Source organism: Myodes glareolus, chromosome 8, assembly GCF_982192425.1.
Source record: "Myodes glareolus chromosome 8, mMyoGla1.1, whole genome shotgun sequence".
Lineage (NCBI taxonomy): Eukaryota > Metazoa > Chordata > Mammalia > Rodentia > Cricetidae > Myodes > Myodes glareolus.
In genome coordinates this window covers 2858785-2873284 of record NC_142033.1, presented here as the reverse complement: position 1 = coordinate 2873284, position 14500 = coordinate 2858785, and the positions used below count along the sequence as shown (strand labels likewise).

The 14500-nt window shown below is 42.0% G+C and overlaps 1 protein-coding gene across 10 annotated transcripts in view; it reads right to left on the bottom strand.

Annotated features, from left to right (window-relative positions):
- Positions 1-1748: 1748 nt before the first annotated feature.
- Positions 1749-14500, bottom strand: part of Znf644 (zinc finger protein 644) — a 69833-nt gene continuing 57081 nt past the window's right edge. For all 10 annotated transcript variants that reach the window (XM_048447118.3, XM_085691538.2, XM_048447111.3 and 7 more), the window contains 2 exons: positions 4208-4310; positions 1749-3097 (listed from right to left, as the gene is read on the bottom strand). In XM_048447118.3, coding sequence (XP_048303075.3) covers positions 2905-3097; positions 4208-4310 — 296 coding nt within the window. In that variant the 3' untranslated portion in view covers positions 1749-2904. The remainder of the gene's footprint in view (positions 3098-4207; positions 4311-14500) is intronic.

Genomic DNA, 14500 nt, shown 5'->3' with positions numbered 1-14500 from the left:
CCACCTGTTTACAGATGGTACCACCCATAGTGGGCTGGACTCTGGGACATTAATTAGCAACCAAGAAAACATCCCACAGTCGGAGGCCACTGGTCAATCAGATGGAGGCGATTCCTCAACAGAAGCTCCCTTTCCACAGGTGTGTCCAGCTGACAACCAAAACAGCCACCACATATGGACGTTCTCAATAAAATCAGTGCAAACACATCTAGGAGAACGAACACCCTGACCAATCTGACTTCATCCCAGATAGGCATCAAGACTGGCCCAACATATGCAGATCAACTGGTGCTAAATATGACATACACTTCCAGGCAGATGCCACACAACTGGAGAAACAGCCTTTGACAAACTTCAAGACTCTTTTCCGATAAATAAGCCAGGACAGAAGGAACATAACAAAGGGTGCTTATACAAATCCATCCCCAACATTTATAAATAAATACTGGAAACCTCAAAGTTTCTCCTTCTGAACCAGGATCAAAGCAGGTGTGCCCATTCTCGTCACTCTGATCAGTGTTCAAAATCTGGGCTAGAGCAATAAAACGGGATCACAGGGCAGGGGTGAGTTTGATGGGGCAGCAGAGGACGCTTGTCTTGTGACTTGTGACGAGGCAGGCCACCTGAGTCTGACCCCTGAACCCACACGGTACAAGGAGAGAATAAACTAGACTAAGCATTCTGACTCTCAACAAGAGTGTTGTGCCCCCCTCACAAAAATACATGAATAAATATTGTTTTTAAAGTAAATAATGAAAGAAAAAAATCAAAGGGGTAACTAAGGGAAAGATGTCCATGCGTCCATACTCGCAAATGGCACAATTCTATACTTAGGAGGCCCTGAAGTATGTGTTTACACTAATTCTACCATCACGCCTACATTTTGATAGCTGCCATTATTAAGGGAAAAAAAGGCTCTAAAATTCACAAGTCTTCTCATTTTCTCGCTAAACTTGCTTTGTTAGCATATGGTTCTATTTCAAAAACTGTATTGAGCCAGGCACAGTGCCACACTGGTGTGGTCCCAGCCAGGCCAGAGGCTAAGCTGGGAGGGTTCTGAGCTCAAGGCCAGCCCAGGGAAAGGAGCGAGATTTTCTCCATCAAATGAGCAGACAACAGGACAGACACACACTGAAATCTACCCACGGAAACTCAACAGGACAGACATCTCTAGGAAGAGGTAATTGATACTAACCCAGACTTGGTATACTTTCAGTCAGAAGTAATGCAATGTGATGTAATTCTATACATTAAATGGCCCTGAATTAAGAGTTTAATAACCTAACAGGTGAAATTTTTTTTTACATATAACATATTGACCAATGTAGTGTTTCTAGAAAACCAAAGTAACATGGTAAATATAAACAATCCAAATGAAACAACTTCATGGACTACGTCCCATGGTAAAAGATGAGAAATGCTTTACGTTTGAGGCACTATGCTTCTTCAAGTCTTTATATTTAGCGATTTTTGGTAAGAAGATCTACCATAGAAAGTCATTTCACTGTGGTGAGCTATGTATGTACTCTACCAAAATACCCCTTTGTTCAAACTGTTTTAACGTTATTTACGAATGAAGAAAAGTATCAATGCATATCCTTGGTTGACCTATATTAGCAACTACACGAAATGTCATGGAATGGGTGCTTGCACAAGAACTTCCGCTTGTAAGGGTGCTACTTCTCGAACACAGGACGAAGCTGCTTGTGGAAGAGTTTGCAAGTCATCACGACCAAGACGCCTGACGGTTTCTCCACTCCTCACAGCACGTTTATTTCAGTGTTCCATGTCGGTCCTTAGCATGAGCATAGTGTTACACAATTTTCATACATATCATCACATCCAAAACAAGCTCTAAGATTGAAAATGTAAACATTCTCATCATATGTAGAAATATTTTGTGTATTAATAGTTTTGCTAACTGATCAAATTTGGAAGATAATATAAATGAGAAAGTCTATTCTAAATTGTGTAGTGAGCCTTGTTTATTAATTACATTTCTACAATGTTAAATAAAGAGACAACCCTGTCCTGTAAGCATGTCAAACTGTACGTAAAACATTACAAAGAAACACGTCTGTTAACAAAAGTATGTCTTGCAATAGAGAACATTGGATTTGTAAAATCTACTATGATACAAAGACGGAAAGGGTAAGAGCATCTTTGCTGACAAAGTAGGAGGTAGCATGGGCGCACCACTTCATTGTCTGAGAAATGCCACTGGAGGAAGAAGGCTTCCTCGCCGCGGGGAATTTCCAGGACTATGTACATAGTTCTTTTAGAAATACTTGTTTAAACAAATCTCCCTCCAACTTTTTAGTATATATATATATATAAAAAAAACAAAAAAAAGTTCCATGTGATTTAAAAAAAACACTTACATATCCAGACAGATAGTTCTCTGCCCTATCCGGGTGAACAGTCTCAAACTATGAAGTACATGATATTTAATGCCCTAAGTTGAGTAAATTTAGTTAGCAGTTCCTGGTATTATACAAAACACTAAATACATACCAACAAAATATAATATCTTAGTTTTCTATATAAGTGTGGGGAAAAAAAAACAGAGTCTTGATTCTGGTAACACTGCAGAGAACTTAACTGTAAGTCTGTCTGTAAATTCATGTGCAACACTTTACAAATGGCTCTCAGATGTAAGACCTTTGAGTAAACTCAGCCAACGAAACTCAGTAACCCTTAAAAACACATTCCATCCTATATAAAATATAGATATCAGCTACTCACTGTCTCAAGTATTCAGATGCTCTGATGTCCTGTAACTCACGTCCCCCACTGCTCCTACCTTAGCATTTATAAATGGACGTGGCTTACAAAAAAAAAAAAAAAAAAAAGAATTTTAAATTTACATCCAATTAAATTTGCTATTGGAAAGGACTCCTGGTTCTATGAAGCTGCTTCTGCCATCAGTAAAGAGAACGAGGCTTCCGTAATGGAGGCAGGCTTTTTAAGTAGTGATGTGACTTCAACCATGCCAGCTCCAGTCCGTGGAATATTAGCGTTTACAATGTGTCGTTGTAAGTGCTTAATCCAGTCTTCCTGAACAGACAATGGTCCCCGAAAGACTAGGCCACAAAACCTATAAAAAAGAAGAAGTGGATAATGGTAGTTCTCTTAATATAACTAATTCTATTTAAAACTAATTCACATAAAGCCCCTAATGCAGGAAATGAATCTCATCGTACACTACATAGAGCACTTGTTTAATAAATCAAGGGTTCTCAACCCGTGGGTCACAACCCCTTGATGGTCAGATGGCCCTTTCACAGGGGCCGCCTAGGACTATCCTGCGCATCAGATTTTACATTACAGTTTATAATACTACAATTACAATACTGTTGTTGGGAAGGAGCAATGAAAATAATTTTATGGTAGGGGCAGGATCAGAACAACATTTAAGTTCTGTTATTAAAGGGCCGCAGACTTGGGAAGGTTGAAAACCACTGGTTTGAATTAAGAGGATTCAATTTACACCTTTATTAACAGATTTAGTAAATGTTCTTAATTTTTGTAGCGGTTGTAATATTATTTGAGTTAAAATTAAGTAAATAGGTTTCTTAAAAAAAATCTAGGTGCACAGATATTTTGTTGGCCTCTAAGCTTGTGCACCACGTGCCTACGCGCAGTGCTCTGGAGGTCAGAAAAGGGTGCAGGACCCTGACCCATGTGGGTGGGTGCTGAGAACCAAGCGTGGGTCCTCTGGAGGAGCAGCCAGTGCTCTTAGCTGTTGAGCCACTTCTCCTGCCCCACTAAACTCTACTAAAACATCTAAATTCATCCACGAGAATTATTCTGAAGTGTCTCTCCAGTGCAGAAGCGTACTGTATCCACATATGTATCCATGAAGGTGCACAGAGGGTCGGAGGTGTGTTACGGAGGAAAAGAAAATGTGTTTTCAATAAGCAGGAACTTAAAGACAGTAGAAACAATCCAAACTAAATTGATCGAATATATAAAGCACAACTAATAGACCACTTCTATAAATACAGGCATTTGGCTGATATACACACCCAATCTTACAAGTTGTTGAAGCAAACCTAAGTATATGATGAAATAAGATTCTGTGCTGCAAAACCATAATTTATAATTTTTTTCGTTCCGCATGCCACAAAATAAAACTGCCAACTAAAATAGTTACTGTGTCTCAAAGGAAACCTGAAGAGACGATGTCTGGCAAGGAGGCAAATACCTGCACCGGAGAATGTAGACCTCGTCAGCACCGTGAGGCAACGTCAGCATCTTCTTCTTGCTTCCAGATCTTGACCTGGACTTCTTCTGCTTACAATCTAAGGCTAAACAAAAGAAGAGAAACACTTAACATTCCTTCTATGTTTAGAGCATACTTATGCAACAGAGAGACCACGCCCCCTACGTCCCATCAGAGAAATCTGTACTCCACTCCCTGTTGGCAGGGCATGCACTAAGTCGCAGGGTCTCACTCCCACAGCGGCATCTCATCTGTACACGTGCTCTGTGCCGCTCTTTTCAAATAAAGTTCTCCACGCACACAGAATGGAGAAAATGTGGCTAAAGAACCGGAAGCTCAGCAAGTCAATAATAGCAATAATGGGAATCTTTACTTTTGATCACACATAATTTTAAACATTTTTTTTCCAGGAAAATCACAACTTTTTAATGTTAACCAATTAAATTAGCATTTTATTACTACTCGATTAAATAGATTTAGCAAACTGAGCAATGAACTATCCCAGTGTAACAGAAAGCTCAATGAAAAATCAGTTTCTGCTGAAATTCAAGAGCAAACATAGCTCAGTTTTCATTTTTAAACTTATATTACATGTACAATCATACAAATGTGAGTTTTATTAGAAAATAGCTACAAATCTGTTATCTAAGTTCACAGCTGGATCCAATGTTTAATGCCAACTATTCTTTACAGATTTCATCCTATGTTTTCTCCAGTGGTTTATTTTTAAAATGTGATTTAAAAAATACATTTTTTTAAGAGTAGGCAAAATTTTAGGCTAGTTGTGACATTTTTCCATTACTTAATCTTTCCCTTTAATTATTTACTTCAAAGGTATGAGTCAATGGAAGAAAAGATTTTCATCAGTTGAACAGAGAGGACACAATGCTCTATAGTCTTTGGACAGGACTACAACACTTCTTTGGACAAAGGGATGATGGGAAGTGTGGGTGCTGCTTGTCAAATAGCAGGAAGAGAAAGAGTTCGTCTCTAAGGGTCCAAGCACAACAGAAGACAGAACCACTCAGATGGTCTTCATTCTTCTAAGAGAGCAGGGTGGGCTGCTCAATGAGCCTGTGAAATGGGCTGCTCAAGAGAACAGGTGTTGCCATCACAGAACCAGAGACCACAGTGCCTCATGGCGGCCGAAACGCACACAGCAAACTACAAACTGTAGGAACCTAAATCTCAGTCACGATTTCCGGCTTTTTGCCTCTTGTCTACTTAAAAGTAAAATCCAAGACTCATGGTTTTTTTCTATTTATTATTAAAACAAGACACCAGTAAGTAAAGAACAATTAGAAATCAGGCATTGAAGAATAGCTACTTCAAAGCTAAATAACCCAGCCCTAGAAAACTCTTTTTAGATTCTCCTCAGTTATTTGAGACGAGAATCTGGTACACAGCAGGGACTCAAACGCTCGGGACCAAAAGTAAAGCAAAACCCAGCAATTTAACCACTGGCATCCAGAGGAGGTGGGAGCAACGGGAAATACGCTCTGCCACAGCACAGCATGGGCAGTGCTCCTCTCTGAGGCCACCGCACACGCGTTTACACGCACACGCGTTTACACGCACTGTTGCAGCCACAGGCTCTGCGCTGGCTTTGGTATTTACCACAGACCTAGCAGGAATGAGCCAAACACCACCTACTTCTTTCCAGAGCTGCTACAGTGATGTGCACTCGGGAAGTGGAGTAGCTGTCAGCTACTCCCTTCACCTATGAGACACGTGACGTCTGCCTCCATGATGTAGGACACAAGGTTTAGTTACAGCCTTTCAAACCTGCCACACTCTATTCAAAAGTCCTTGTAGAACGCAGATAAATGACTGCAAGATACAAACAGGATTTATTATAACAACCCCTGCAAAGCATCCAAGACTGCAAACGGTCAAAAGGAGGTCAAGGAATGTGTCACAAGCTCCCAAACTCAGTTCCTCAGACACGCTGTGACAACTGGAAACTGAACAGCCAGTATCTGTAGGATACTTTATTTGAATGAAGAACAATAATTTCTGAATTTTGATATTGTACATACTCTCAAAAGGTGCTTTATGAACGACAACATCTAAGGTTGTAAATGAAGCCATCTAGTTTCAGCACTGATATCTGGAGTGGCATCAGAACACTGGGCAACCATCACTGCAGCTCGTAATTTCTGGTAACTAGTTTTTCGAGTCAGGTTACAGTTGTTCTTGTGTTGAGTGGCCTTATAAGCTTAAGATTAAGATATTTTAAATCTCACACTCCTGGCAACAAAACCTGAAAGTCTAAAATGTCTTAACATCTTCATTATTTTAAGATTCCTTGGTTCCCAAAAGCATTGTTTAGTAAGTGAAATGAGTACACTGAGCACTGAGCACTCCTGTAATGCAGGCCACACATTTATAAAACTCTGTAAACAGCTGAGTAATAGGAACACGTGCACAAGGAGGACACCCACACGGCACGGCTACGTCAGAGATGACTTACACGGAAATGCTCTGTGGAGAGCAAAGGACAGCACCCACACGTGTCTGCACAGAACACTGCTGCTGCAAGGAGCACAGAGCAGGCCTGGCCACGCGGGTCCTCACATGCCTGCCCAGATTGCAGAAAATGTGCAGGGAACCAGACTCATCCAAAAGACTGCTTAAAAATCTTTTTAACTCAGGTTATCTGAGTATATGGAAGACTGACACCTGTTCCTGCAAAATTACTCGCAAAGACAGTGAGCTGAGCTACAAGGACATACACAAAGGTTTGACAACCTAACTTTTAGTAAAACAGCTGTGTATTTACTAAATATGGACAAAACTCAAAAGACCCCACAGTGTTGTTATGAAAATACAGTCCAAAGCGCTAAACATATGACAACAAGCATACCATTAGATGACACACACGTCCAAAGACAAGCCTGTTTTCAGAACAATTATTTCATTTTATACACAGAAGAAAAAAAAGTCACTTTTGGTACTGGCGTAATTATATAAAATCTTTTGCTTTTTCCATTGTTCTGTTCATTGTATACAGTATTTTTCTAAGAAAATTTTCTTTTCTTCATTATACAAATGACTTCAGAGGACGAGGGCTTATTTGGTGTTACTTGAAGCTTCTGTAGCCAAGTACATCGTGGCTAAACTAACGTTCACCACTAACATTTTAATTGCTCTCAGTCATCCCTGCCCAATCGGCTGCTTCTCTGACTAACGACTGGTCTCTCTATGTGTCGCAGTGTGCTGTCTGCTGCTGGAACAGAACACCGTAGACTGGGTGAATGGAAACAAGGGAAGTGATTGGCTCACAGTACTAAGGCAGGAGTGTGGCATCCACTGTGGCGAGGCCTTCCTGTTCAACAATAACACGGCAGGCAGATGGGTATGTGCTCAGAAAACCAAGAGAACATTGGGCAAACTCATTTTTATCATTGCTATGCTAACTAGCCCACTTGTAAAGTAACAGCATTAGCCCATTCTTGAGGACAGAGTCTGTGGCTTCTGATGATCTCTTAAGCATCTGGTCTTCAATAATAAGACATTCTCATTTCAAAAGACAAGAACAAAGGAGAAGCCTAACCCATGTACGTGTAAAAGCTAGTAAGAAAAGCACCAAGACCAGGGCTCTAGAAGGACCTTTCCCGTGTGGAGAGTCGGGGCTGCCCTCCCCTACAGCTCTGCGGGATTCGGGATTCGGGCAGTCCTGTGCCTGTCTTTATCTCGGGCTTGTGTCACATGCTGGGGCTCCCACTGCAGGGGTCCTAGAGGATTCTGACTCTCACAGCCCACAGCTACCCTGGTGTAGACTCTCAGCAGCAGTTTGGTTCCTGACTCCCATTTCTCCCGGGTGCTGCCCGGTGAGGACTCACTGTTCAGCCCCCATGGAAGCCATGCTCCTGCTGTTCTTAGGTTCTGGGAGCTTGGAGATTTAACATCACCTGGAAACAGCACAGGCTTCCCACTTGTATCTGGAGTGGGTCTACTAGATCACATGGTCACTTAAGCCACAGTGGCTACAGGCCCACAAGCCCTCGATCTTTACCACACTGGTCCCCTGCAGCTGAAACTCTTACCTTTCCTCACTCTGTCCCCCACTCTCCTTACAATAAGCTGCAGCGCCAGGCGACAGCAGCTAGGGCAGACACTCAGCTACCAATGCTTTGCTGTCAGAAAATGTTACGCACCAGATAGCCTACTCCTCCATTCCGTGTTCCACACAACTCTGCCCAATTCTTCACAACAACAGAACAAGGGTGACCTTTATTCTTTGGTTGTCAATACCTTGTTCCTTATTTCTGTCTGAGCATTAACAGAGTGGCCTTTCCTGTCCACATTTCTACCAATATTCCAAACACAACCACTTAAGGAATCTACAGCTTTCTTCCGATCCCACACCAGAATTACTCAATGTTCTGCACGTGGCAGCGCAAACATTTTTTATAGCACGCTCACCTAAATCTTCTCGCCTCCTGTAGCTCCAAAGGTGGTCCACATTTTCAGGTGTTTTTAATAGGCCTACTTCTTGGCAATAACTTAAATCTCCAAATAAACACACTCATAATGCTGGGGTCTGGTGAGGGACTGACTGCATCATGGCACCAGAACAAGTAAGGGGTGGGGGAGCAGGGGAAACTGGACAAGCCATTCTTCCTAAAGAAACCAGCCCTTCAGTAGCTAACTTCCTCCCTACATTAATAAGGCCTGCATGAGGAGATAGCCTTGAGGGCCTGCTTAGGCCCTTTTTGTAACATGATCGGGGCTGGCTTGTTCGGATTTCTGTTCTGCCCGGCCCCCCAGCTGTTTAGCCCCAAAGAAAATGACACAGAGGACTCCGTAAGTTATAAAGTTGACTGGCCCGTTAGGTCAGGCTTCTTACTGGCTAACTCTCACATCTTGATTAACCCATTTTTCTTATCTATTTTAGTCATGTGGCTCAGTACCTTTTTCAGTGGGGCAGCTCACATCCTGCTGCTTCGGTGATCTGGGCAGGAGTGGGAGGAATCAACTTCCTCCTCCCCAGAATTCTCCTGCTCTCCTTGCATCATTTCCACTTCCTGTCTGGTTTTCCCACCTACACCGCCTGCCTGGCCAATCAGCATTTATTTAAAACATGATTGACAGAATACAGACAATTCTCCCGCACCACTTCCCCCTCTTTTTTAAAAAAAACAAAGGAAAATATCCATAGTTCATTTTTTGGGAATGTGGGCATAGTATTCCAGGCTACTTCCAGCTGGTTGGGGGCGCTGATAATCTTATGGGGACCTAAAGAAAATTTAGAGTTATGATCAAGTCCTGACTGAAGTATCCTGTGAGTCTTTATCATCTCAGGCAGCAGTCTTAAATCTGTTCTGGATGAAGAACTCAAGACATCTGAGCCATCTGTTCCTACCGGAGATTTCTCAGGTGGTCTCCCTTGGTCAAAATGGATTTTTCTCAACTCTGAATAAATCCAGAGCCTCTCATTTTCTCCAAAGTAACATACCTTTTGACTTCAATTTTAAAGCCAAGGTATTTTCAAATGTCTATTTTGGATTAATTCTGCAGCATTTATAAGCAAATATGTTTTAGCAGCTGTTGCTCCTTCCTCGGCATTCAAACAATTTAAAGAGCGCATAATAGCATACAGTATCAAGATTTTCTGTGTATTTTCCATCTTTACGTGGCTTTATTTTAACCTCTATTTCTTTTATTTTTACTTTTAACTTTTGGCTTTTTGAGACAGGTTCTCTGTATATTTTTGTCCGGGAATTCCCTCTGTAGACCAGGCTATCCTTGAACTCCCAGAGATCCGTCTGTCTCTGCCTCCCCAGTGCTGGGATTAAAGGTGCGTACCACCACACCCAACTACTCTCTTTTTTTATTTTAAGGCTTTAAACCTTTTTTTTTAATCACGCCTGCATATATTTTTAACACACTGTAAACCATTTAGAGGTTTTTTGTTCCTCTTTGAATCTCTCTTTACTGTGTATCTCTCTTTTTCTGACCACATGGGTCTTTAATTTGCTAAGGAATATGGAGAAAACAACAGTCAAAAGCTCTTAAGGTGTTTTAAGGTCCTTGCCAGGAAGCAAGCTGCAACAGTGTTTCCATAGTTGGGACTGCCTGCTTGAAAGAGTCAGAGCTTTCCCTGGCAGTATGGCCCAGAAAGCCAGCATTTTAAAACAGCGCAGTTTTTTTCCTGCTATGGCTGAAAACCAAAATGCTTTACTCTAGTCTTTCCCAAGCTTCCTCAGGCTTTCTGTGGATTCAGTTATCTATGTGGGCGCCATTCTGTAACATGAGAAGGCCGGGCCTGCTTTTTCGGATTTCTGTCCTGCCCAGCCCCCCAGCTGCTTAGCCCCAAAGAAAATGACACAGAGGACTCCGTGAGTTATAAAGCTGATTGGCCCATTAGGTCAGGCTTCTTACTGGCTAACTCTCACATCTTGATTAGCCCATTTTTCTTATTTTAGCCATGTGGCTCAGTACCTTTTTCAGTGGGGCAGCTCACATCCTTCTGCTTCGGTGATCTGGGCAGGAGTGGGAGGAATCAACTTCCTCCTCCCCAGAATTCTCCTGCTCTCCTTGCATCATTTCCACCTCCTGCCTGGCCAATCAGCGTTTATTTAAAACATGATTGACAGAATACAGACAATTTTCCCGCACCACTTTTAAAGCTACACATCTTACTATAGTTATGACAGCTAATTAAATTTCAGCCCAAGTTTTATGGGGCAGTCTTCAGATGATACAGCCCTGGGTTACGGTGAAGCACAATGGCCACATCATACAGACACCAAATAGAAGCGCTTAACATGTTCAATTTGGGAAAGCAAAAGCAACTATAGGTTTATTTGGAAAAAGCAGCAGGAATTATATTGTCACCCACAGGTAAGCCACCATTCCAGCACCACTGAAAAGCTGACGAGGACTGCGTGGTGCCAGCTGTGGTGGGAAGAGGACCCACGTCCCAAGGACATTCAAGTGTGAGTCTGATAAACTCAACTCCAAGGCTCAGAAGACCCAACCATATACAAAATTGTGCACACAAGCATTTTCTCTTTCTCAGTTTCAAAAGAAAAAGAAATAGGCTTGGGGGTGATTTTTGGGGGTGATTTTTGGAGAAATGCTAGCTGGTACAAGACAGGAATCAAGGGAAGCAGGGGATCGTTTACTTTAAAAACGAATCTATCTTTTCACTTAAGCTTTCTGTGTGCGCAGAGTCCAAAAGATCAGCATCACAGATGTGCAGCTGGACAGGGCTCCACACTTGGGTTTAATTCTGTTACTACAGTCTTGAAATTTTTAATAATTTTCAAACAAAAGCTACTACATATTCATTTTGCATGGGGCGTACAAATGCACTCAGTGTCGTGTCCTGAATACCTACTTCCACAGTGGTGCTGTGACTATGAAACAGTAATTGACCCCAAATCAAAATAAACAATCAGGGAGGGGTAAATGCACCTAGAAACATTTTATATCTCACCTGGAAGAGGATGATATGCAACCAATTTGGAAAGTAGCCTTGAATTACATTTGAAGTCTATGTGGAGAGGAAAGACCAGCACCACTGCTTCAATGCACAACTATACTCAGACACAGGAAGAATACCCAGACATAACCCACAACAGGACAGCAGATATTACTTCTCTGTGTTAACAAGGAAACAAAGTCAAAATTGTCTAAGGTGAGTTGGGCTCCATGCTATTTTATTCAGCAAAGCAAGTGTCTGTCAAGAAGGAGTTACTCTTCTTAAACTTAGACATGCCTAAAACACAGAACAAACATTAAAGCACACAATAATCAATCTGTGAGTCATCCTTTGAAAAAAGAATTACTCCAGCACTGGAATCCTGTCCTCTATAAGCTTCTGTATTTCTGAGACATCATCTGAGGAATAATTAAACAGATGTACAACAAGAAAGTCAAATTGCCTTCCCCATTGTCACATTCAACTTCAGTAAGACAGACAAGTCTAAATGTCACTCCTTTATGGCTTAAGAAGTCTGATTTGGCTTTTAATCATTTTTTAAGACTATATATTCCAACAAAGTTCAAAACTAAAAGCAGACATGGTGCTCACCAGATTATTTTCTTCCAGGGCATTTTCTAGATGAGATTCTCTGTGTGTGTTACACATACATACAACACTGGACAGCAAGATTTCATGTTATTCCTCAACTTACACACAGAACAAAGAAATAGTATATTCTACTTCTGTGCCTCTGAGAAAGTGAGGAAGGAAATCTCCAACCAGCCCTCTCTTGGCCTACGCTCACAAGAGGCAGTTAGAGCACATTTGTACTGTGCCTGTCTTGGGGCTTCTGTTGCTGTGACAAACACCGTGACCAGAAGCACGGGGAGGAAAGGTTTATTTTGTCTTCCAACTCTCAGGTCTTCACTGAAGGCATGTGGGGCAGGACCTGAAGCAGGAGCCCGGAAAGCTGCTTACTGGCCTGCGCCTCATACCTACTATGGCACGAAGCTAAATATACAGCTTCTTTATACCATCCAGGACCATGGGCCCAAAGGTAGCACCACCCATAATGGGCTGAGACCCCCTCTACATCAATCATTAACCAAAAAGAAAAACAAAACAAAAAACCCACCATAGGCCAATCTAGGTTCTTAATTGAGGTTCCCTCTTCTCGAATGGCTGTAGCTTGTCTCAAGCTGACAAAAAAGAAAAAAACTAACCAGGATAATACCCATATTACATATACCATAGAAGGTCAACTATGGCAGAATGCCTACATTTAGCTCTGGCTAACAACATAGTCTGTAACCATAATCCAGATCATAAACACTCAAGAATTCATGTTAGATGAGAAGTCACAGCAGGTTCAGAGAACACAACTGAAGATATTTTAGATGCATTAAAAATTATTAACATAAAAAGCAAATCCTAAAAAACTAATAAGTAGGGATAATAGGGATACTAAAAACAAGCCTGTCCCCACCTCAACTTCCTGTGTCATTCACTACTCTAGTGTATGACTTGTAAAATGAATTTCTCTTCTCCCTAACCATATCTTTTATTTAAAAAGTATTTTCCAAAGCATCAGATAAATGCTTTTAAAAAGTATTTACAAAGGGGATTTTAAACCCAACCTTTAATCCCAGTACTCAGAGGCAGAGGCAGACAGATCTCAGTTACAGGCTGTCTAATCTACAAAATGTGTCCCAGGAGAGCAAGACCTACATAACAGAGACCCTGTCTCAACAGAGAGGAGAAGGGTTAGTTTCACTAGTTCACCCCAGCACTCATTAGCTTCCGATGTCCTCTACTGCGCTCAACCATCTAGCTTACCTCCCTACCTCCCAGGACTTCTAGGAACTACCTCACACCTTCCCACATTACCCCTCCAAATACGGTTCCTTTCATCTCCAGACCCTAACTTTCCTTTTCGATTCGTTCTCCATAAGGCTCACATCAAACTGGCACATGCTGGGATGGGGTGTAGCTCCTTTTGGTACATGTTCTTAGCATGCAAAAAACACTAGATTCAAATTCCAGCATCTAATGAGCCAAGCCTGGAACCAATACTTTGTAAGAGGCTCGCGGGTGGGTCCTAGTAAACCCGCTACAGCGCGTTTTTTTGCCTCTGTACATGCCCAGTGTGTCACAGCTCCTCCGCCTTGCGTGTCTGCCTGAGGATCAGGTGCACCTGCATTTCTGACTCTGACTCCGTAGTGCCTAGCACAAGGCTTGGACCACAGCAGAAGTTGAGGGAAGAATCAGCCAGCATCTCTGGGTGTAGCGGGCAAACTGTTTACGCCTTTCCTTGCACAATAGATCAGTTTCTCGGTCCTTTACAGGTTATGCTAAATGGGCACAAGGCTACATTTCTCCAGCTGTTTCACAAGGCGAAAATAACAACCAAATGGCTAGGGGAAAACAAGACAAGTTAGGCACTAAGGTTGTAATCTCAGAAAATGTACTCAGAAATGTTGAGCACTAAGGTTGAAATCTCAGAAAATGTACCAGAACCATTCACTTTCTTGTTTGAATAAATGACACATTACAGCCACATAAACACATATGTTTCTATTCCATCTACCTCCTGAGGCAATACAGCTAAGGAAGTATGGACACTGTCTCATGGACAAGTCAGAAGATCCCTCGTGCTCCTTCTGTGTTTATGGGAGTCCATTTGCATGCGGGGATGTAGGAATCAAACCAGCCCCCTTCCTTCCTAGGTCTGCTCAAAAGGTGACCTGCGCTAGGCAAACCACCTGAACGCTGGACCCCTACGGCTGCTGTCGCCAAGGAACCGTCACAAAACTCATTTCAAAGTCAATCCCGTCGAGAGA